At 34.0% G+C, this 24,115-nt stretch overlaps 3 protein-coding genes across 5 annotated transcripts; 1 reads left to right on the forward strand and 2 right to left on the reverse strand.

Moving 5' to 3' along the window:
* Positions 1-114: 114 nt before the first annotated feature.
* LOC107409461 (BTB/POZ domain-containing protein At2g04740) lies at positions 115-3,781 on the reverse strand. Of its 2 annotated transcripts, XM_048471307.2 has the most exons (6): positions 3,262-3,781; positions 2,381-2,446; positions 1,687-2,221; positions 1,399-1,435; positions 1,129-1,262; positions 115-783 (listed from the first exon to the last, which is right to left on the reverse strand). In XM_048471307.2, exons 1-6 carry the CDS (start codon positions 3,737-3,739, stop codon positions 378-380), a joined length of 1,656 nt encoding a protein of 551 aa, XP_048327264.2. In that variant the 5' UTR covers positions 3,740-3,781; the 3' UTR covers positions 115-377. The 2 variants fall into 2 exon arrangements, with proteins under 2 accessions (XP_048327264.2, XP_048327263.2); XM_048471306.2 differs by having other exon boundaries at positions 1,687-2,446.
* A 902-nt stretch (positions 3,782-4,683) lies between these two features.
* On the forward strand, positions 4,684-14,388 carry LOC107410084 (protein ENHANCED DOWNY MILDEW 2). 2 transcript variants are annotated; one of them, XM_060816428.1, is made up of 20 exons: positions 4,684-4,784; positions 5,369-5,784; positions 5,871-5,967; positions 6,597-6,647; positions 6,733-6,875; positions 7,062-7,158; positions 7,240-7,338; positions 7,645-7,892; positions 7,995-8,081; positions 8,161-8,631; positions 8,746-8,890; positions 8,966-9,067; positions 10,141-10,233; positions 10,585-10,626; positions 12,021-12,131; positions 12,396-12,467; positions 12,548-12,666; positions 12,751-12,811; positions 12,903-13,074; positions 13,183-14,388. In XM_060816428.1, the coding sequence occupies exons 2-20, from the start codon at positions 5,375-5,377 to the stop codon at positions 13,860-13,862; spliced, it is 3,300 nt and encodes a 1,099-aa protein (XP_060672411.1). In that variant the 5' UTR covers positions 4,684-4,784; positions 5,369-5,374; the 3' UTR covers positions 13,863-14,388. The 2 variants fall into 2 exon arrangements, with proteins under 2 accessions (XP_060672411.1, XP_060672410.1); XM_060816427.1 differs by having other exon boundaries at positions 12,903-14,388.
* Positions 14,389-14,533: 145 nt separating this feature from the next.
* On the reverse strand, positions 14,534-19,606 carry LOC107409072 (uncharacterized). Its single transcript, XM_048471609.2, has 7 exons — positions 18,108-19,606; positions 16,827-16,943; positions 15,997-16,175; positions 15,829-15,922; positions 15,647-15,724; positions 15,415-15,516; positions 14,534-14,947 (listed from the first exon to the last, which is right to left on the reverse strand). The coding sequence occupies exons 1-7, from the start codon at positions 18,588-18,590 to the stop codon at positions 14,807-14,809; spliced, it is 1,194 nt and encodes a 397-aa protein (XP_048327566.1). The 5' UTR covers positions 18,591-19,606; the 3' UTR covers positions 14,534-14,806.
* Positions 19,607-24,115: the final 4,509 nt, after the last annotated feature.

A 24,115-nucleotide genomic window follows, 5' to 3' on the forward strand; every position in this document is an offset into this window, starting at 1 on the left:
ATTATTAATTTTCTCTAAATGCCGCATTAGTGGACCACCAATATAGTTAAAGACTATATATTTATTTCATCACTTTAATCCTCATATCAACGTATACAAATTCCAGAGCCAAAAGACAGAGAACATCAAGAAGTATACATTCAAAAGAAATTTACAATTCAGCAGTCCATTACAGATAACAACAAACAAATTAATAAATGTAGCAATTATTGGATGCTCGAGCAACTTAAGTTACAGCTCAACGAAAAAAAAAAAAAAAAAGCCAACTAGAGCACTCTCAGATGTATAATACCTCCGCAGTAGCAAAGTTCAACCTAAGTAACTCGTATTCATTAATATATTTTTGGAAACAACAAAATTGAACAGACCTAAATTTTCTATTTATGTTCTTCACTTGGCACAAAGGTGGCAGCAGGAGGGAATTCAGATGTTATAGGTCTTTCCTGAATATCGTCAGACAGACCTCCATCAGATTTTTCCTGTTCTGCAACAAGCATAAGCATCTCAAGGCGCTTGTCAAATAGTAATGCACTCTCATCCCTCTTGTCAAGCTCAGCAGCTTCAGCTTCAAGCCATTTTTCTCTTAGATCATCGAGAAGATTGACTTGGTCTGTATTGACCTCAGCTCCAGGAGCACTTGGAACTGTGGTTCGAAGTGAAGAGTCTCCAGATGGTGGTGGCAGTGTCAACAGCATTGCTCGGAATTCACGACTATCAGCAAATGTCTCATAGTTACAAGCTATTGTGTCTAAACAATACTCACGGATCTTCAGAACACCATACCTGTAAACACAAATATGCTTAAATTACAGAGCTGTTACACATATATGCTCATCCGAATCATGGGAATGCTAGGATTACATAGAAATCCCAATAAAATCCATTCAGCCAGTCCATCATTTGATGTCACCTAGGATGAAATAACAAGGTATTTTGCGTCATTACACATAGCATGCGGAAGAAAGGGAGTAAAAATAACAGTTTTTTCCCTCCCCAATTTCATACACGAGTGAATGTGGACGCGTAGGCTTATCCCTCTCAATTACAAAACAAAGCAAAAGAAATAACAATTACAATATCAATTGATCATGATATCCAAGGAAAAGAAAATAAATAAGAGCACCATACATGTCTGATAATATCAGCCAATGGCATAGTTCTGCAGGTGAAACCATTTCCAAATGCGGCAGCAGAGCATCAGCTACAGCACGCTTAAGAGGAAATAGTAAGTATCTAGAAGCAGCATCAAACATTTCCTCAGCCTGCTCAGTTATTATGATAAAAAAGGTATTAGACCAAAAAACAAAAACCAAAAACCAAAAAACAAGAGAAAAGTATAAGAGTAAAGTTATGGCAATTGTTAATGTTATAATCAGTTTTGATCAACATATAAGACACCTGATGAGGGTCTATATCCTTCAAACCATCAGTATACCTGTACCAACCAAGGATTCAAAATAAGACACATGACAATTAAATATGAAGCTAATATAAAAAGAACATAGGATATCATCACATTAAACAGTTGAAGATTTAAAAGATGGTTAAATGTGTATAAAACAAGGACAATAAATATTGGCAGCCAGGAAGTATCTATTAAAACAGTCAATAAATGCTTTGACTGAAGCACCAACTTAAAATTTTTTATTGTCTCCCAAATAATCTATGCAACTTCTATGGACTTACATATATTCGATCATTTTTTCAAATGCTTCCATGCTTAAATCATGTTCTTCAAGACATGGAAGGGTATCAATGGGTAACCCATCTTTTCCCTCATGAAAATCCTTCACCCGAGATAATCTTGCCTTGAAGTATTCTGACCTTGATGCTAAAACCACTTGGTGGCAACGGAAAATCCTTTTATCAATTCTAACACAAACATCTGCAAGATCATCTACAAAATTACCAATATGCATTGTACCAATGCAGGATACTAATTCTGAAATGCCATTTTCTATGATAGGTTCCCTGGTGGAATTGGCAAGGGAAATTTGAAGGATCTGGTTCAATGCACCAGGAAGCCGGTCTTCGTCAGGAAGGGACACACCCTGTAAGATGAACCGTTTCTGAGCATTGTCGACATCTCCCAATGCTTTGTACTCAGCATACTTTTGATGAATAAGTTCTTTCTCAATAATCCTTTGCAAAGATTCACATTTACATACTTTGCAGATCCTCACAAGATCCTCCATATCATCCACTGAAATCTCTAGTCTATCTGAATAAAAGAAATGGATGAGGCTATAAAGAGCAGGATATGATAACTTTTCCCTAGCAAATCTTACTTCTTTGCGATGTCTCCAATCGGTCTCAAACTTTCTCTTAAAGAATGGCGACCGAGCACTCAATATGAATCTGTGAGCTTCAACAGGCCTACCTTGCACAAAAAATACCACATCTGGAGGGAAGTGGTTGGAATTGGAGGCGCAACTTGATGAAAAACCTACCCATAAGGCATAAAACTTCATGTCAATCATCAGTTTTATACACTCAATAGTTTTAAATGCTGATTCCAGTAGATATCAACATCTATGGATCCACAATTACTTTATCTTCTAATATCGGACTTCTAGTTGATAGGCTCACCGGTTCTATACAAAAAAACAAACCCTTCACAAATGCATGGAATGCAAAAGCACTAAAGCACCATATATTTTGCATTCCAAAATTTCGAACAAAAAAAAAAAAAAAAGATACAGAAATTAAAAAGTTGTGTGCCTCTTCACGACCAAAATAAAGAAAATGAGAGAGAAACACAAAAGGCGTTGTTTCACTTTCACTGTTTCAGATTGATATCACTGTTAAGTTTGATCCAGAAGCTCCCTCCTACTTTAACAACAAAATAAATTGCTTGAAAGAGAATTTGATCCAGTCCATGCAGCCTGATGGTCTTCCAAGTATTTTCCCAACCCTCAAACCTACCCTTCATTTGAGGTAAGATCCTTAGTATCATTTCACAGATGCTTACGATTTTTCATATATCCTTAAATGTTCACTAAAGATTAATTTACAAACTCCAAAACTTGCTTCTTCTTCAGCCTAACTCTGAATTTCTACTTGCTAACCACCATTCCACAAATATACATTTCATAATAATAATAATAATAATAAATCAAACTTCCCAAACCACTTGAATCACTCTGTTTTACAATAAAGATCAAGTTTTTATTTCGCTTTTGGGGGTGAAATAAGATACCCAATTATCAAAAACCCAATTCCAACACAAACACACAAACAAAAAACAACAAGAAAACGTACCCGAAATTTGGAGCTGACCATTATTTTCAGCCTGCTCCAAGTAGGCCCTGTTAGCACCACACCGCAAGAAGGTCTCTCTGAGAGCCGCCTGCAAAGGTCCCAGAGGCGGTGGTCTGGCCTCGAACGCCTTCAACAGCTTCCTGACCTTCAAGTTCAGCGCCGCGTAATGGCACCGGTCGCCGTCAAAGGTGTGCTCGGAGCAAATGGCGCCGCTCTCCAGCAACATACGCGCGGCGTCGAGGTGTCCGGCGAGGCAGGCATAGTAGAGCGCCACCGAGTCCCACTGGTCGCGAGCGTTGACGTTGACACCGGACTCGAGGAGATATCGGAGACGATCGACATCGCCGGCACGCGAGGCCTCGAAAACGTCGCCGTTTGGGACCTTCTTGAGCGGGACGGAGGCGGCGAAATCGGAAGCGTCAAGGTCGATTCCGTCGATGTCCGGGTCGATGGTCCAGGAGCTTCGCCTTGGTGGCATTGGGTCGGTGTTCGGACCGAACAAAAAACTTGGTGTATATGTCGGTCTGGGTTTTTATGTGGGTTTATTGGTTCGAGAATTTGGGCTTTCTGTTCGTGGAGTTGGTTGGATATGCCCGACCCGACCATTCTCATAATTGTTATTATTATTATTATTTTTTAATTATCATGTTGTCTCAATTCTTAAACCCTCAATATTCTTATGACCAAAAAAAAAAGAAGAAGAAGGACAACCCCTCAAACATTCTTTTTCTTAAAATGGTATCCAACTTTTTTTTTTTTTTTTTGGTGAAAATAAAAAAAGCATCCGACTTAAAGTGGCACGTACTATTTTGAAATTCTCATGTAACAAAATAGAATTACATTATATATATATATATATTTTTTTTTTTGGACAAAAACTTATAACTCAATTTTTTTTTTATAGTTTTGGTTTTAGTAAAATGATCAATTTTCTAGAAACAGAATATTTTTTTTTTTAAAAAAAAAAGCTTTCATATAATAATATATGTATATGTATATCTGTTAAACATTATAAGAAATATTCTTTTTTTTTTAATCCTTTTAAAATTAATTTTGGACATTTTAAAATCACAAAGAGTAATGAGGTACTGAAAGCAGACATTGTTTATGAAAATTACCTATTTCAAAGATATATGATTACTAATTTCATTAAATTCTAATATAATAATTTTATCCTAACATTATTTTATAACCATGAAGCCTCCTCATTAGTCCCCCCCCCCAAAAAAAAAAAAAAAAAAAAAATCCTGGAAGATATATGATCCACTATCTCAATATAAATAATAAACAAGTGGACCAATCTTAAGGCGAGGTCATGGTACATGCAAAAGGGCACATAACACGACAAGTCCCATACAGATGGAGAAAAAGACAAAAAGTTGGTGGTTTTGGTTCATGGCAAACGCATTTAGAGCACACGACGTTTAACCTGAAATGCCATTTTTGTCAACCTCCTCTCTACTTGCTCTCTCTCTGTCTGAGTAATTCTTTCTGCAAACAAAAATTAAAGCTTTCTATAGAAAGTGGGTATTCATTGTTCTCTACAAACAAAAAACAAAATATGAAAATTAAAAATGTAGATAACCTCTACAAATATCCAAAAATGTATAGTGTTTTAAGGCTCTCACATTTGGAAAATTTATGTAAAATGTGTTTTTTTGATTCGAATTTTTTTTTTTAGTTTCTGATTCTGGGTTTTACCTTACTAAAACCGAACTTTGTGTTTTTGTTATCTTTTACACGAAAAAAAAAAAAAAAAAAAAAAAACATCTTCTTCATTTTGATATTTTTTCCCTCGGTTTTCTTACTTGCCAAACAGGGGATTGGGTTTTGAGTGAGTACGTCTTATGGATTTAAAAGTTTGAACTTGTTACTGTGGCTTTGTTTTTACTTGTTTCTTCATTCTTTTGTGTGTTCCTGGGGATTTTTTTTTTTTTTTTTTTTTTTTTTTTTTTTTGGGTTAAGTATGGATTTCTTTCTTTAGCCTTTTCTTTTTAGAAAAAAAATATATATGACCGTTCCATTACCCTGTTTATAATTTTTTTTTTTTTTTTTTTTAAACTTCTTGATTTTTCAAATTTTGATTTCTTCTAGTGATGCATTGCAGTTGTTGATGGATTCATCAGATGAAGAGGGTGAGATTGTTCCAGACCGTGTCACGGATTACCACTTCATCAGTGACAAAGAAGAACCCATTTCATTTACCGTTTTGCCACTCCAATGGAGTGAGGATGAGAGTCTGGATGACGTTGACAGACCTGTTTACTTGAGAGGCGTTGCTGATGATGGGATTCAGAAGGTTTACAAGAGGGTCATAGCTTGGAGGTTTGAGTTGTCCTTTGTTCAACCAGAGATTTCCGTGCTTTCCAAGGATAACAAATGGTTGACACTCCAAAAGCCAAGAAAGAGCTTCGAAAATATTATCAGGACGACTTTGGTAACTATTCACTTGCTTCATTTTGTGAAGAAGAATCCTGATGCATCTTGGAAATCTATATGTGCCTACTTGTTCAAAGAGCTCAGGTTCGTGCTTTTGTATAATTTTTTGGGTTTTTTTAATTTGCCATTATGTTTGTAGTGGTGAATCTGATGAACTTTGTTTCTTGTAGCTCATTTGATGTCCAACATTCAGAGGAGGATCTGTTGAATCATTTGCCATTAATCAGGGTAGCCATTGAGAGGGATAAAGATTTAGAAAAATCCAAGGTTACATAAATTTATTTTTTTCTAGAATCAAGCATTTAATGTTACTTGTATCATTTTTTAATCATCTGGAATTAGATTCTTGTTGTAAATTTAGAAACAAATAATGAATATGGAAGAAATTATACAAGTTCTTACTTGCTATTCTGTTGGATAATAATGCTGCAAAAATCAAGCTCAATGAAATAGTTATGAAAGAATTGTAAATGCATATTGATCTGTCCTTTTGTCTCCAGAAAAGAGACATCCATTCTGTCTGAAAATGTGAGAATAGTTAAGAGCTATTATATGATATGACCATGGACCTAGTTTAAGCATCTCCTAGGTTGATCTACTCAGCTCGTTCTTTCTCAAATCGCAGCAACATAAGTTGCAGCGCTAGCAGTTCCCCTTCTCAAATGATTATAATCGTTTTTTCTTTTTCCTAGCCATTCTCTTGGTTCCAAGAGTGCCCATTATTTATTCCACTTGATTAACTTGTATGTTAGATTGTCTAATGTAAAAATTAAATAGGTTATGACTTGCAACAAATTCAATATGTTATACTATGATTCCCTTTTATCACATATGGAGTCGTTCTCAAATTTTTTATTGAAATTTAGTAATGATTTCCTTCTCTGGGCACTTTGCAGTATCTCTTTGCTTATATGGAGAAGCCAACAACAAACAAAGCTTTCAAGGAGGTCAATTCTCATTGATTGCTCTTGTGTTTAACACGATGTTTCAAATCTTCCATTATATTCAAGGATACTTTGGTTGGTTTGACAGGAAATGCAAACAATGCAGAAACTGGAGTTTATGAATGATGATGATTATGGAGATGGTGGTAATGGAAAAAATGATAATAATGGGGATAATGAGCTGTACGATCATGTTTGTGCAATTTGTGATAATGGTGGTGAAATTCTGTGGTATGCTTTGTGTAGTGTTTTCATATGATGTATTCCTGTAAAAACTGTCACAATCATCAGCAGATTTGTTGGAAAAATTTGTTTCCTAAAACTGCTAATTGTATGAGCTTCTCATAATTACCAGGCATAACTTTGCTATGTTCATTTACTTGTTGGATTATTAATCCAAATTTTATTTGGTTGCAGTTGTGAAGGAAGATGCATGAGATCCTTTCATGCAGCTAAAGAAGATGGCTTTGATACTCGTTGTGAATCTCTTGGATTTTTGAAGGATCAAGTTAAAGTATGCAATTCATTGGTTTTGTCAATATGTAAACCCGATTTCCAGTTATTTGCACTTATAGTTAATGCTGATTGTATGCAGGCACTTCCTTCATTTATGTGCCAAAACTGTAAGCACAAGCAACATCAATGTTTCGTTTGTGGCAAGTTGGGCTCTTCAGATAAATCCCGTGGCGCAGAGGTATAATATTCTGGTATCTAAAAATTTCTTATTGCTGATGCACTTCCTTGTTTATGCATAATTTTTTTTTTTTTCTTTTTTCTTCCCGGCGGGGGGGGGGGGGGGGGGGGGGGGGTAGGGGGGGGTGTGTGTCGGGTCTTGAAAAGTTTCATTTAGACAATATTAGATTACATCAACTTCTCAAATGTTATTTTAAATAAATTGTCTACAACCTTGGTTGGGGAACCCTTGTTACTAAAACACAGAGCTACATTGATATGCCTAAAGATATTCTATCCTAAACTTGACTTTTTTCCTGCATTCAAGGTCTTCCCTTGTGCTTGTGCAACATGTGGCCATTTCTATCATCCAGACTGTGTTGCAAAGCTGCTCCACCCAGCTAATGTATATCGAGCTGAAGAGCTCCAGAATAAAATTGCTGCAGGGGAATCATTTACCTGTCCTGCCCATAAATGCTTTGTTTGTGAGAAAGGTGAAAATAAGGAGGAGCATGAAAATCAATTTGCAGTATGTCGACGTTGTCCAAAGGCGTATCACAGAAAATGTTTGCCCAGGTACTCTAAATTCAAAATTTATTTGGAAGATAAACTTTCCAGGAATTTGGTTTCCTTATGTGAAAATGAAAATATGATGGTTCCCTTTGGTTCTTTTTCTAGGAGTGTTTCTTTTGAATGTAGCAACGATCAGATCTTGCAAAGGGCTTGGGATGGTCTACTTCCAAATCGGATCCTGATGTACTGCATGTAAGTTCATGATACATATATCTGCATGAGGTCAGATGTTATACTTTATATCATATTGATTACCAATTATGTTGACCAGGGATCATGAGATTATTAGAGAACTTGGGACTCCAGCTAGAGACCACTTAAAGTTTCCGACGAAGAAGGTACAGGATTCTGCACTGCTAGCAAGCAGAGGGAAGGGTGTTGCATCAATGAAAAGGAATGCTTCTGAAATTTTGAGCACACAAGGAAGAATAGTAAAGTTGCAGAAGCGCATTGAGAAGGTGGGGGGTGGTAGTATAAATCTTGGTGGCTCCACCAAAAATATTCAAAAAAGATGTGGACCAGATTTTGATTCTTTAAGAAAGACAACTGCAATTCATGCAGTTAAAATTCCTCCAAAAGTGAATATTAGATCTTCCTCTTATTGTTCAAAGGCATATCCGCATAAGTCCATCTCCATGCAGCAGAAAATAGCTAGTGCCATTGGAAGGAAATCTGAGGAAGAGACTATAGTTAAAATGGCAAACAGTTCACAGTCTTCAGTTGATCCTGAAATGGAAAGCCGGTGATTGCTTTCATTCTTCATAAGTTCTTTTAAAATGAATTTCCAGATATTAAAATCTAATTATGAATTTCATTAAATAATACCTAATTGTTTGAATCTTATTCTGACATACAGAATCATAAAACTTATGGAAGATGCAGCTTCTTCGATCAGTTATGAAGAAATTATTAAAAGTAAGAAAGGACCAACCGAATATGTGTATTGTGATAATTCACTGGAAAAATCCATTACAATGGGAAAAGTGGAGGGTTCTGTTGAGGTATAATACCGATTGCTGTTGATGATAGAAACCTGGCTTTGTCTTCCTTTAATACGTATTGATATATATTTGCAGGCTATTCGAACAGCTTTGTCAAAGCTAGATGCAGGTGGCAGTATTGAGGATGCAAAAGCTGTTTGTGAAGCAGACATTCTGTCCCAGATTTTTAAATGGAAGGTTTGAGCCAGTTCTACCAATTTGATGGATATTTACTGTAGGTTCATTTAACATAATTTTATTTTCACGTCTGTTGATGATTTATTGTGCTTCTTTTGCAACCTTTTAATGCATTTCCAGGTTTTCAACCTTCTGTTTCCTTTGTCATCATGAACTTGTACACTAAATTGCAATTAACTTTCTTCATTATGTTTATTATTTGCATGATTCTTTGATGCTTTGTTGAATTTGTTCTTGGATGATGTTGTAATTTCTCTGTCAATCATAAACCTGATCTTTCTTCTCCTCCTAACAGTGTTACATTCCTTGGACATTGCTCAGTAATATGTAGTAAGATTTCTTTTTTAACCTCACTATGTTCTCTTATTCTCTCCAAAATAGTCTATTGGCACCTATAGCTAAGTATTACTGGAATAGCTGGTTTTGATAGGTAAATATTATTTACCTGTTTTGCAATTCCACCTTATATAGTATTTTCTGTTATTTTGCTCCAATCGATAGGCTGCATAACTGCAAGTAACCTTTCCTTAGAAACCAAACCTTTTGCTTCAATAAGAGCGAAAGAGGTATCGCTTGATTAAGAAGGCCAGTGGTCATACATTCAGATTTTAAAATTTAGTATAACCCAAACTCAAAATTTTATGAATACAGATTACATGCTCCATTTTCAATCATTATTTTTTAATTGATATTATTTTATGCATTGCAATTCTCATTGCATATTATGTATTTTGAGTTCACATTTGTAGTGTATTTTGATGCAGCAATATGTTGAGTGATAGTCACTCCAAATTATTTTTGATCCTCTGTATTTTTTGTACGTTAAAATGTAGTCCTGAAAATTTATCATTTATTTTGATCCCAGAATTTTTCAATAGCAATGTGCAAAAATAAAAAATTTTCTTTTATGACTACATTTTCAAATATGCTATAATGTCGTAATGTTTAAGGCACAAAGTGATTCAAGTTAATGTAAAACAGGCTGTGAGATGTATAGCATCATCATCTTAATAAGACAATTTATATGGACCATGCTCTGATAAGCATAATGATCTTTGGCTTGCAATGTGCAGAGAAAACTTAATGTATATCTTGCACCTTTTCTTCATGGCATGCGCTATACATCGTTTGGTCGTCATTTCACAAAAGTAGACAAGCTTAAGAAGGTAAATCATTATTTTTTTACAATTTATATATATTATTAATAAAAAGTTTGATTACATAGTTAAGTCTATTTCCTATTACCTTTTGAATCATGTCTGCCTTTAAATTTTCTGTCCCAAACAGCCACCCAAGGGATTAGAGGAAGGTCTTTGTGACGTTTAAATTAGAGGAACCCAACTGTACTAAATGCTGCTTCTAGTCCTATGGGTTATTATGTTATGTGTGAATATTGCTCTTGGTATTTCTGCTTTCAGATTATTATGCATTGTAATATATCATTGTGAATCAGCTAGAAATCGTTGGTTGATTTATAAATTAAGAGGTTGAGCTCACGGCAAGAATGAATTCTGCAGGTTGTCGACAGGCTCCACTGGTACATGCAAGATGGAGATACCGTAAGAATATGTCCTCGTGTTTTTTGCTTCCATACTTTTATCATAGCAATTTTATTTGATTCTTTCTTTGCTTAGAAAAATAGATAATTAGTCCATTTTGGTGAAATATTCCTATAGATGCATTTCCTTCGTTTGTACCTCTCAAAATATAATAGCTTAAAAGATATAGGACTCTGAAATATAAATTTATATGACATCTGTCTTTTGGTTATTACTAGTAATTTCGCGTACCAACATGACCTGAAGGATTACTGTCATGTTTCAAATAGGCTTCTTTATATCAATACCCTTGCCCTACATTTTCATCATATATCTTTATATTTCGCAATAAAAGTGTACCATAAATTAGAAGGTTTGACTAGTTAGGAGTTCCCAGATTTGACAAAAATATTGCAGCTGCAACCACAACCAGTTTCTGTTGGTTAAAGATCAGGCAGTATTAACTGATAGGCACAATGCTTGAGCATTTTCTATTGTATAGTTAAAAAGAGTAGAAATCTCAGGGCTTCAAGGTAAATCCAATGAAAATGTGTTTGCCATGCATTTTCAAATTCATTTTTTTGACTTTTTAAATACATGCTTCCACGCCTTGAATGAAATAATTAGTGCGTCTTGACCAAGGTACATAATTCATGAATCTTTGGTTCATAGTTGGCTATAGGTCAGCTAGAGCAAGGGGCACTGGTCGTGGTTCTAATTTTTGCCTTAGCTAAATTTATGCTTACAGATAGTGTGTATAATTTAGGTCAAGTTTATCATTCATGAGTAATGAAATAGCATGTGACAAAAAGGATTTTTCATGAATAATGAAATAGCATGTGACAAAAAGGATTTCTTTTTTATGAGGTCTGTGTTTAATATTCGGAACAGCCACGCTTAGAAGTTTTTGGGTATCCATGACTTTGCTTAATATTTAAGAAAAACTTATCAAGCTAGCCGCTTCCCATTCAGTTTTGGGACATCTGCTTCACCCCTGTGCAGATGCTGTCTCCTTTGGTGTGATTTGTAAAGAAAAATCATGATATAGAAGGAACTATAATTTAATAGAATGTCTAGTTTGCATAAAAAAAAAAAAAAAAAAAAAAAAAGAAGAAGAAGAAGAAAAAGGGACTTTTTCCTTCTTGGAGTATGTTGTTGGAAGCATATATTGCAAAGGAGATTACAAATAAAATGGTTGTGGAAACTAAGATGATTTGGTAGTTTTAGTGCTGCTGGTGCTGGAAAATTTTTGAGTTAGAAACGGATGTCGTGTTGTGTCATTCGAAAATTCCAACGATGATGTCTTGCTGTTATTACTTGTTATGTTGCATTTGTATTCAACTGTGTATATGAACTCCATAAAATTGCTCATTATCATCAGAAAATCAACTAATACTAGTCTCTCCATTCAACAGCTAGTTGACTTCTGCTGCGGTTCCAATGATTTCAGTTGTCTGATGAAAGAAAAGCTTGAAATAACAGGGAAGCATTGTACATTCAAAAATTATGATATTTTTGCACCCAAGGTAGACCCTGGCTCTTGATTTATATTTGTAATTCTGTTAAGGACAAATTTATGCATGCGTATTGTCAAATCTTAATTTAGAGGGAATTGATACTCAAACAACAGACAATTTATTGGTTGGGCTTGGATCCAATATTTTTGACTTGGAATAATATTTGATTGACGCACTCTATTTGCTTTACTGGGTTTTTCTTCTTTCTTTTTCCTTAAGTTTATGCTACTTCGGCTTCTCCCAAATTCATATTTCCTTCTTTCCATTGTATAGAATGATTTTAATTTTGAGAAGAGAGACTGGATGACTGTCAACCAGGAAGAATTACCTAATGGTTCTCGGCTGGTAAGACTTAATTTTGCATTGTAAATTTCAAAATCCCTTCTTCTTTCTTATTGCTTGTTTTGGTCTTTTCTGATGTGTAGATCATGGGATTGAATCCTCCTTTTGGAGTAAAAGCATCTCTTGCTAACAAGTTCATTAAAAAAGCCCAGGAGTTTAGACCAAAGCTCCTTATTTTAATTGTTCCAAAAGAAACCAAACGGTGTGTGCTTATAACACTCTCTCTCTCTCTCTCTCTCTCTCTCTCTCTCTCTCTCTCTCTCTCATGTGTTTGTTACTTTGGCAGACTTGATGAAAAAGATGGATACAATTTGATTTGGGAGGACAAAGAAATACTCTCAGGCAAGGTATATTTATTAATAATCACTCATAATCCTGATGCGTTCATTAAATGTATGCACTATGAAATGACTCCGTGACAATATTTCCCTTTTCCAGTCATTCTATCTGCCTGGATCTGTTGACATACATAACAAGCAACTAGAGGATTGGAACTTGAAGGCACCACCATTATATCTTTGGAGTCGTTGTGACTGGAGTATTAGGCATAAGGCAATAGCAAAAGAACAAGGCCACGTATGGAACGACCAAAGAGAACTGCATGAAAAGGGTAACAACATCAAAAACTATGTTATGAAGGAAAATCATACTAGTTATAGTGACTACCCCAGTTTGTATGCATCTGATGAAATCAACCTCACGCTTGATGATGTACCAGAAGATAAGAATGAAGCTGAAGCTGAAGGAGCCGAGAGAAGGGACCAGACTGAGGGGGTGAAACAAGGAAAGTGGGATGGTTCGACACCTTGTAATACTGATGGTTTTCCTGTTGACATTGAATGTTCTACTCCAACTGATTCACCCGTCCATTCTGCAAGACAACATGAAGACGTTGAAACATCAAAAATGGAAGTCATAGAAGAGGGACATCAAGACGTACAAAAAAGCCGTTCAGGGCATGCATCGCAGATTAAATTGGACCAAGGAACTCAGACTGGTAATCCTACTTGCATAGACAGTAGGCCTAATTTCTCATCATCCAACAATCTTAATCATAGCTGGCCACACAATTTCACCTATCAGTCTCATGGTCGCGCCACTGGTACCATCTACAATTTCAACCAAACATCCCATAAAGAAAGAATGAAGGAGATTATTCATGGATTGCCATTGAATCACAATCTTTCATACCAACCTCACTTTGCACCAAATATGGGTTATGGATTTCAGCACTTCTGTTCCTCTCCACCGGAGCCTCTTCCTCCTCGTGTAGATTATTATCAGACCTCCATGGTGGGTGGAAGTGGCTACTCAGCTTCAATTCTTCAATCTTTTAATCACTCTGATCCTGAGCCTCTTCCTCCTGGTGTAGATTATTCAGACCCCCATGGTGGGTGAAAGTGGCAGCTCAGCTTCCGTCCTTCAATCTTTCAATTACTCTGATCCTGAGCCTCTTCCTTCCGGTGTAGATTATTATCAGACCCCCATGGTGGGTGGAAGTGGCAGCTCAGCTTCAATTCTCTGATCTTTCAATCACTCTGATCCTGGAAACCCTGCTTCTCAACCTAAAAGCTACATTAGCTGACCAAATTTGACCATGCTGACTTACCCAGATGTTCTTATAATTTGAATATAATATCTAGGAGCAGTCTTTAGCTTGTACTGCCACAACAACTGCCGGAAACAATATCATTGTTAATTCCTTTGCAACCTATATAACCTCTGAAAAGGACCACATTATATATAGTACACATTCCATGTCAAGTTCTACCATCTGATCTTTATTTGGTCTTGGTTTTTGAAGTAATTTTTTTTTTTTTTTTTTTTTTTTGGGTGGGGTTATTGTATACGAATTCTGAGGAGTAGTTTATTGCTTGTTAGATCCGACCCCTACTGTACATATGACCGTTACCCATCTGTGCAAATCATGAATCCGAGAAGATGGAAAACACTTTCCTCTCCGTTCTTTTTCTCTTTTTTAAAGAAGGGTTGGGCTTGAGAATGTGGTAGTGGCTCTGAAAAAAATTAATCAAACTCCGAGTGAAAATTGCAGAGACACAATATAACAGTAAAACAAAAATTACAGGGCATATAAAACGCAGTGATGCCCTGAATTGGCTTGTATTTAATCCAGTGTATGGTAATAAAACATAATTTACAATTATCAACTACAACAAAACCTGGAAAACAACAGGCACTCTTTTTTAACTTGGTTGTTCCCATATGTAAGGAACAAACAGGATGCAGGTACAATTTCACTTGTCTTCCATAGTGACAGGGACATACACCTAAAAGGGCTGTCTGAAATTTTCGAGTTTGACGTGGCTTGGTAAAGTGAAATGCTAGTTTTCGTTCTCATCAACTTTTAGTGAATTTAGCCGTCTCAATCTCTGATCAAGCTCTGCCATCACCGCTGGTTCCTGCTTTTTCCTTTGCTTAGATATAGTGTTGGTTGTCATTGAACCTATCTTATCAAATGCCACCTGCAATGTTTGATAAAAGAGACAAGTTTTTAATGAACATAAGTTCCATATTCCATTCAAATTGATGTAGCATAAACCTCAGGAACTTGATGGTTTATGTTTATCTTTTGTACGAAGTTAATGGTCAGGATGCAAGGCAAAGGATCAAGGCCATAAGTAAGGAGGGAGTCAAGCACCACATTTCAAGAAATCATTTGAGAACTTTGGCTGTCATACATTCCAAGCACCATAAAATATACATAATTTTATAGGAATTTCTCTAAATTTTGTCCTCATTGCTTATTGTTTGATAGGAGTTTTCATTTCATTTGTATAGTTTACACTAGTCAGTAATGTGACCCATCCCAAATAATTTGCTCCTACCTCCGAATTTTAACACATGTCATATATGAGTTATGTCAAGCACAAATGTTTTTACATCCACAGGAAGAGAAAGGAGTATGAAGTGATGAGTAGTTTTGTGTTACCGTCAATAGCTCATCAGGGTCGAAGAGGTGATGAGTAGTTTTGTGCAAAATATTAATTACATCGCCTACATGATGGGTTATAAGCAACTCCTCTTCCTTCATCTGCAATTACAAATCACAGTGTCAACAAAGTAATGTCTTCTCTAAAGTTTTAAGAAATCCAAACTCAAGAAGCTTATGATAAACTAGGCCAATACAAATGCTTGATGCCTGAGGTTAAAAGCTCTTATACCTTAAATATTGCCAAAGCCACATGAAATAGAACCTTTGCACCCTCATAAAAAAGGACATCCCATACTCGTAAAGTGGTCTGGTAAATGAGCCGAAACAGTGCAATAGAAGAAGTGTTAGGTCAGGTACACAAGTTAAATTCAGAATTTTTTTGATCAAGCAAAGAGAGAACATTAATCTGACCTCTGAAGGCAAACTCTTAGAAAAGAGGCATAAGAACCACTCAGTGGCAACAAGGGAGACATCAAATTCCAATGCTTCCAAATGAGTGGCTATCCTGCATTTTTCTTCCAATTTTTAGAAGACACCAACAAGGAAATAAAAGCGGTCCACTTCATCAAAGGAAAATACCTAGGGCATTTTTGAGTAAGCAAATCTTTGAAAACTCTTTGTTCAACATGGCATCCTGATAAGTTATTTGTATAGCAGTCATTAACTAACACATTTTCCAACAGGACTGCTAGCATCCAAAATGCATCCTCCTCTGTTTTCATCACAAGTAATAACAAAGCTGCAACATAATTTAAGCCCTGCACCAAATAATAGTATAAAATTTAACTCATAGTGGAAGAATTTGGTAGACCTAATTAAACCAATATTTGGTGCTTAATATTATCTCGAAGCAATACATTGATAAGAAAAAAGATAGCAGAATTGTTTGCTGAAGCAACTAAATCAGTGTTTAAAACAGGACTTGCTCTAAGACAGGGTCAGACATATGAGATGAGAGATTAAAGTGTCAAAACGGTGGAGAGACAACAGTCATGCAGCTATACAATATGTATTTTGGACATTAAGATTAGATACAAATATTGCTAGTTAAGAATTGAAACTAAAAAACCTTGACATATACACAATAAAGAGGCAATAATGGTAAACAAATTGGAGGGCTATAAACAGAACCTGGACAAAATATTCTTCTGGCTCCAAGATTTCTAATGGTACCATACTAATATGCTAGATCAAGAAGTTCAAGAAGACAAGATGATTCGAGTCAAGACCCCATGAAAGCGTACCAGCATAATATGCTATAATTTCTGGGAAGATTCACTTTTATGGGCACTATTTATTAGTTTGTAGGAATAAAAAAGAGTATGACACTTGTATTGTGTGGGACTATTCAAACTTTTATAACTGAACATGATTATTTGGTATCGAGGATTAAGAGAAATAAAATCCACCTGACAGTAGCCTACATCAGAGTCACGGAAAGAATACCCAACAAGAACACGTCGCAAAGTAGCATGGCCTTCGGGAGTATCCAACCATGGGTGACCTGGGAAGGTCCGTGGTAGATCCTGCATGAGTATTTGGAGAATGAATGAGAAAAATTAGAAGAGATAACTGCATACAGAGATGACTACAACTACAAGTAGCATCTTGAAAAGTAGACTCAAAATTGGTACAGAATACAGATAGAAGCTGAATTATGCTACCTTAAATGCATTACAACTAAACTATCTTGAATAGTATAAAATCAAGGTTGAAAAGCCAAAGGTAAATGAAAGCCCAACACCAATATTGAAAATAAACCAATAGTAATACAAATGCATGCCACTTTCAAGTTTGAAATTTGAAATTTTCAAGAATAAACCATGATAGGTCTATGTCCATTCTTAACTTTTAATGAAGCCCTCTTAAGATCTAAAACATAACTGTAATTATGAATGACAAGTTGATTTTAGCTTCAACTGTAATTCACAAAAACACACTTATTTTGAGAACATCAGCACATTTACCAGTGCTAATGCTACTTTACACTAATGACAAGAAAAGAAAAAATGTTCAAGTATTCGAAATCATGTAACCCTTATGAATCATTCTATACTGTTTCCATCAGATATTCCCAAACAAGCTCAGCTGCGCATTAGGATGAGTAATATTACTAAACATAGTTATCCTACCTTTGCGTCCCTATAGAACAATACTTTTGATGTCTTAAACCAAATCAAGATTTTCATTTTAACATTATTCCTTGGCGGCCCTCAAGATCCCCCCTCTCTCTCTCTCTCTCTCTCTCTCTCTCTCTCTCTCTCTCTCTGTGGGTTTCTTATGGTGTCACATCTTTATAAACCATTTAATGCAATAACTGTACTCAACAGTCAGCAAATCGGCAAAACCCCATTCGTTATGCAACGTTACAGAGAAAAAATAAATAAATGGAAGTGTTTGCAAATGAATTTGTACCAGCAATCAGCAAAACGGTGAAAACTATAGATTTCCAAAAGATTCCCAGAGAACAAAAGAATCAGCAAAGAAAGGAAAGTGATAGTTACAGTTACATTATATGTTTCACTAGTAAATTAACCTGCAAAAAAGCTCAAGTCTTTCAAAAATAATCTAAATCAAGAAGTCAAATGATTGATTAAAAAATAGAAAAAGAAAAAAAAAATAAAGTAATAAATATATTTAATGCACAACCTTCTTATCAATATGCACCAAGAGGAGAACATGGGACTCACATGATCAATCTGCCTTGTGGCAGGCGTGACCTTGCCTTCAACCGCTTTTGTCAGATCATTGTAGTAACTATCTGGCACCGTGGACTTCTTCTTTGCCGCCCCAGACAAAGAAAACCACACCTTTGGCCGGAGAACCGGTGGAATTCCCTTCCTAATCAACCTCTTCAAGGTAATGGCATTGGCAAGAGATGAGAATTTAAGCGAGGATTTCAGTGCAATCCCTTCAGCTATTGAAGGCTGCAAATACCAATTTGCACCTTTGCTGGCTTCCAATGCCCACCAAACTCGACCTTGCTTCCTCACTTTCTCTCTTACCTCATTCAACACATTCACATCATCCACATTCCCTTCTACAGTGAACCCATAAAGGTCTTGGAATTTTACAGTAAGATTAGCCCTCCTCGCATGAATGCTAGGCCTCAAAATTGGAATTTGAGATTGGAATTCTAAGGAAAGGTCTCTTTTGCTCTGAGTTCCATACATTCTTGAGGGCTATTTTTGATAGATCAAGAAAGAGGAAAAAAAAGGAAAGAGGAAAATAGAGGATAAGAGTGTGTGTGGGGGGCGGTTGGGAGGCCCTTGTCAAACAAGAAAATCCCACCAGCTAAAAAACCATGAAATGGTCTAATTCTTAAAGCTTGAAAAAAAGCTTGAATTGAATAGTAAGACCAAAAGGAGGCCGCAAACTCCTTGTCTTCGTCAAATGGGTAGCTCAAGATTTTGATGGAAGAAGGTCAGGAAATGGAAATTACATCACTAAAATCTTTAAGCGATGGAAGTTCCTCCTTTTCCCTTTTCTTTTTTTTTTTTTTTTTTTTTTTTTTTTGGTATTTAAGAACTTGAATTTCTAATACACTACATAATCCTCCCGAAAAAAGAAAAAAATTTATCTTTTTTTTTTTTTTCTCTTTTTCAGGTGGGCTTTTCTTGAAGTAAAAAATTATATACTTATAATATGAAACGATAGGATATTCACATAAAAATAAATAAAATAAAACACCAAGGACCCGGAAAAAGATAAAATGAGAAAGAAAAAGCAAAACTCAGAAAACAGATCTTCCAAGCAATGTAGTAACAGAGAGAGAAAGAGAAAAAAAAAAAAAAAAATGAGAGACGAAAGTGGTACCTTAGATAGGGGTTTGAATATGATTCAATAACCCAAAAAATGATTCTAATTTTAAGACTAAATTATATGGGAAAATGGGTGATCGAAAAAACAAAAACAAAAACAAAGAAGAGGGTTTAGATTGGATAAAAAAGTTCCGAACTTTCCGATGAGCAAATTAAGCTTTTGGAATTTAAAAGGAAGACTCAACGTGAAAATAGGTGTTCTTGAGGAGTGTTGGCCTTCTTCTCTGGTATGTGCGTGTGCGTGGAAAAATAAAAGAAGAAAATGGAATGAAATTGAAAAAGAAAGAAAAGGTCCTATTTTTGCAAAAGAAAAAATTTTTGGGAAGTTTTTCTGGTTTGAATTTCCTTTTTATTATATTATTTTTGGAACATTTTATTAAAAGTGTGGATATTATAGAGACGTTGATGATTTTTTTAGAGAGAGAAACTGATTAAGAGAGAGAGAGAGAGAGAGAGAGAGAGAGAGAGAGCGTGGGTAGGTTTACATTTTACAACTGATGGTAAAAGCTTGGAAATACAAATTTACTCTTTTGCCCCTCCTTACATGGATTTTATTTCTCTTTGTATGTTCCAAAATGCCCTTTATTAGGTAATGATAATTATTTGCACTGACATAATTGTGAAATATAAAAAGACATCAAGAATTTAATGGCAAGATTTTTAGTAAAAGTAGTAAATAAGGTGAACTGAATAAGAAAATATCGTTTAAATAATACTAATATAAATATGTAACTAATGATCATTAATCCTATAAACTATATTTAGAGCAGCTTCCTATCTATTATAAAAATATTAAGTCATTTCAATTATATTAAAAGAAATTATTTTTGGAACATATTAAAAGAACATAAAATGATAACATACAAATTATTCTTTCCATGAAAAATTACTTAGAAAGAATTATGGCATTATTAGTATTAATATTACACAATGTGATCGATATTGTGCATTTATATAGTTGCATGCATAATATTAAATCTTTTTGACACCAATGCCTTATGTAATTTAAACATTTTTGCATTTTTATCAATATATATTGAATTAACAATATTAAGCCTTATGTTTGCAAATGGAATAAAACTAGCTTCAAAATCTTCACTCCATAATATTTTGTTCATTAAGTACACTGCATTTAAAGAGATTTCTTTCGATCTAAACAGAAGTTTAATTGGATCAAATATAATTTATCAACTAAAAACTCATGATATAAAGGTTTTGAACTGATATTGCACTATTTTAAAACTTTATAGAGAATGTTGGTGTTGATTTAATATTATAAGGGTTAAAATATAAAAATTATGAAATAAAAAGGGCATTGATTCAAAAACCCTGTTATTAATATTACCTTCAATTCAAGTTACCCTATGCGCATGAAACTATTATTTAAAATTAAATGAGACAGGGAGTTGACTTATTTTTTAGTCCTATTTCATGTAGAGCATACAAGGGTAAAATTGTAATTCAATAATTATGGTACCGCGTGTTAGTTGATAACAGTTGGTAAGGATATGAAAGTAATTAAACAACAAAGATGGGGAGGTAGTAGCGGCGTCTTATATGGTATGTGGGGTCCACAAAAATGATTTTCCCTGAGTGGTGTTGCGCTGGCAATCATAAGGGCCCACTAATAAGTGGGCCACACATCTTCCTTTTTTTTTAAACGCGCCAAACAAAAAGGAGTTGTCACGTGCGAGCTTTCTTGAATCTTGACAGTGTCCAAAGGAAGACAAAAATACCACATTTTGGGGGCCTTCACACGTGTTGCCTTAAGGTCTCACGGTTCTTCAGCTGCGGACGAATGCACCGGATTCAAACATCTCGTGGATTGGACACGTGTAAGGGTTTAAATCAGTTCTGGGCCGGCTTTCCTCGTTGCGAGTGCGTAACTAAGGTGGGCCGGCTTCCTTGGGCCGGTTTTTGTTGTGGTCCCAGCTATGGGGACAGAAGCTATTGATCAAGACCGTACGATTTACATATACTCTATATCTTATTGATCATGATTGTCTGCTAATTCATTGTTAGATTTTCTTAAAGCTTCAATCACCATCCTTTTTTTTTTTTAATTTTTTTATGTCCATACTCAAACCCATTTTTAGGCGGCGTGATTTTTTTTTCAATTGTTGTTAAAACAGGGCCAAATTTAAATCTTTCTTTTTCTTGTTGCATACTTTAATTAGATTTATATTAGTATTAAAGCTTTAATTTTATTTTTTTTATGAGAGTATTATTAAAAATGAAGGAAGAAAAAAAATATGGTAATTAACATAGGCATGCATGGGATTATTATTAGTGATCATCAATATGGTTTTTGTGGTGTGCATAATGTAGGTCATCTTCTCAATGTGAGCTACTTACACCAAGTGGGGTACTTAATTACAATACAATTTAAAGTCTTTATTAACTTTGTAAATATGTATTTATAAGTTTTTGATTTGGAATTAATTTTATTAGATAGAACTCAAGTAAATCATAAATAATTATTGATGATTATTTTTATGACATTAAAGTAAAAGAATTAAAATTCAATATTATTGTATTAGAAAATAGCGATTTTGCTTTTGATATATCTATATGTAACAATAATTGTTTATGTTAAACTTGAAATAGCAATAATAGTAATAGTATTTAAACATATATAAATAGTTAGATTATAATAGATATCAACGTCCATATTATAATGGAAATTATCATATAATTATATGTCATTTATTAAAATATTATATTTGTTTTATTTTTGAATTATATATATATTTGGATGGAAATTATCATATAATTATATGTCATTTATTAAAATATTATATTTGTTTTATTTTTGAATTATATATATATTTGGATTCGGATTTGTATTATAATGTGAGGGTCTACACCCATGAGGTAGTAAAAAAATTTATATATATATATAAAGTGCTACAATGGTAGTATAAATGCGAGGTTATTAAATAGAAAGACTTGTAATTGTCAAGGCATGTAAGACATTCGATAACTTTAGATCGAATCCATCAAAGACACATATGGGGTGGGTCCCTTGATCATCATCATCAAAAATCTATATGGTTGCTGATCGCATTATTAATACCATTATATTACACGTGCTCCTCTCACATTTATGCACCAAACTTTCTTTGCTTTGCTACAAAGACAAAATGCCATATGGTAGACTTTATATATATGCGTGCATGTAGAGCTGTATGGCTCAAGCAAAGTCACCATCCATCGTCTTCGATCTGTTGCCCAACAATGAATAATATAGTGACAGTGCAATTATTCATACTTGAATCAGGGTGGGCCATATATATGCCATACGTGTATATATATATTTATACAGTCCGTTTATGATACGAACGGTCCTCATGCGGATCATAGTATTGGTAATGGTTTTTTTTAATATTGGTGACGATTTTCTAAAAAACTGTCGTTAATACTATAAAAAACTATTACTAATACTGCAGTTCTCATGCGAACCATCCTCATCATAAAATTTTCATATATATATATATATATATATATATATATTTATAAAGGACAGTAAGACCCAATTATTTCTTTTCCACATCACACATTCATCAAACAATATCAATCATTCTGTGGGCTACTCTTTGCAGCAGATTACCAAAAAAACATATACTATATTTTATGAATATATAAATATAATTTTGATATAGTAAAAATGTAATAAAATTGACGAAAGAGAGAGGAATATATCATGTCAGTTTTGAAAATAAATTTCAATCAAATTTAAAAAAACTGAAATTAACCATTAATAATAATCAGTATTAGATTCCATGCATATTTTATGGGTTGTTCTTTTTCTTATTTATATTTTATTTTTTTAAAATATTAAAATAATATATTATTTAGATAATGTGGTTTATGACATACAAACTATATAGAAATTCTTGTGCAAAAGTTTCTCACTAGATACTTAATTTCCTTATCAAATTCCAATATAATAATTGTTTTCCTAGCTAATAATTATATCTCCGAAATCAATATCGTGACAAACAATATGAATGACAAACAATTAATAATTTGAACTAATAAAAATTTAATTGGAAATATGATAATTTTATAAATTATCATGCCATCATATATTTCATTATATGTTGAAATTTAATTTTCAAAATGTCAAATTTGCACTTATATATTACAAATTAGATTCACATTATGTTGGCCCTGATAATTTTATTGTTTTAACGTTTCCTATATGAATCTAGTATCTCATTAACATGTTTTATTTTAGTTATTAAAGTGATAATGCAAATGAATGGTATGGTCAACTCCATTATGTGAGCTTGTTGTTGTATATCTACCTATTATTATTTCAAATTACTAAAGCCCTCGTTTTAAAAACTTTGATTTTGTTTAATTTATACATGTAATACAATTAGTTAACTAAAAATGAAAACACCAATACTTTATTACTTTTGGTCAATTGAGAACAACATATTGATCGGTATTATTTTGGAGTTCAATGGGCTCTTAAATCTTTCCAACATGAGTTCACGATAATAAACTAAGTTAGAGTATTCCTGATGGCAAATTACATTTTGCTATTAACATTTTTAGATTTTTATTATTGGCATATTTTTTTCAATGATAAATGTGAAAGCTAATATCAAATTTTGACATTGTCTTGCCAATGACATACGATGAAACGAAATATCGACAAATATTATTTTATTTAATCATATTATTATATTAGACTTGGTCTCACTTTTTTTTTTTTTAATTTTAACAACTAAAATAATTAAAATTTATATTATTTAATAATATAAACTCGGTATTTATATTATTTTTCAGCATTGTAATGGAAAAATACAATATTATTGAAGATGATCTTAGAAAAACTCTTTGTAATCTATAAAATGATATTGTTG

The sequence above is a fragment of the Ziziphus jujuba genome, chromosome 4, assembly GCF_031755915.1.
Source record: "Ziziphus jujuba cultivar Dongzao chromosome 4, ASM3175591v1".
Classification (NCBI taxonomy): domain Eukaryota; kingdom Viridiplantae; phylum Streptophyta; class Magnoliopsida; order Rosales; family Rhamnaceae; genus Ziziphus; species Ziziphus jujuba.

Coding starts and splice junctions, on each gene's coding strand:
- LOC107410084 (XM_060816427.1), top strand. CDS start 5,375: ATGGATTCATCAGATGAAGAGGGTGAGATTGTTCCAGACCGTGTCACG. Junction 5,785..5,870: donor TACTTGTTCAAAGAGCTCAG/GTTCGTGCTTTT, acceptor TGTTTCTTGTAG/CTCATTTGATGTCCAACATT. Junction 7,893..7,994: donor CACAGAAAATGTTTGCCCAG/GTACTCTAAATT, acceptor TTCTTTTTCTAG/GAGTGTTTCTTTTGAATGTA.
- LOC107409072 (XM_048471609.2), bottom strand. CDS start 18,590: ATGTATGGAACTCAGAGCAAAAGAGACCTTTCCTTAGAATTCCAATCT. Junction 16,944..18,107: donor CCACAAGGCAGATTGATCAT/GTGAGTCCCATG, acceptor ATACTCATGCAG/GATCTACCACGGACCTTCCC. Junction 15,517..15,646: donor TGGCTTTGGCAATATTTAAG/GTATAAGAGCTT, acceptor TTGTAATTGCAG/ATGAAGGAAGAGGAGTTGCT.
- LOC107409461 (XM_048471306.2), bottom strand. CDS start 3,739: ATGCCACCAAGGCGAAGCTCCTGGACCATCGACCCGGACATCGACGGA. Junction 2,447..3,261: donor TGGTCAGCTCCAAATTTCGG/GTACGTTTTCTT, acceptor CCTTATGGGTAG/GTTTTTCATCAAGTTGCGCC. Junction 784..1,128: donor TGGCTGATATTATCAGACAT/GTATGGTGCTCT, acceptor TTGTGTTTACAG/GTATGGTGTTCTGAAGATCC.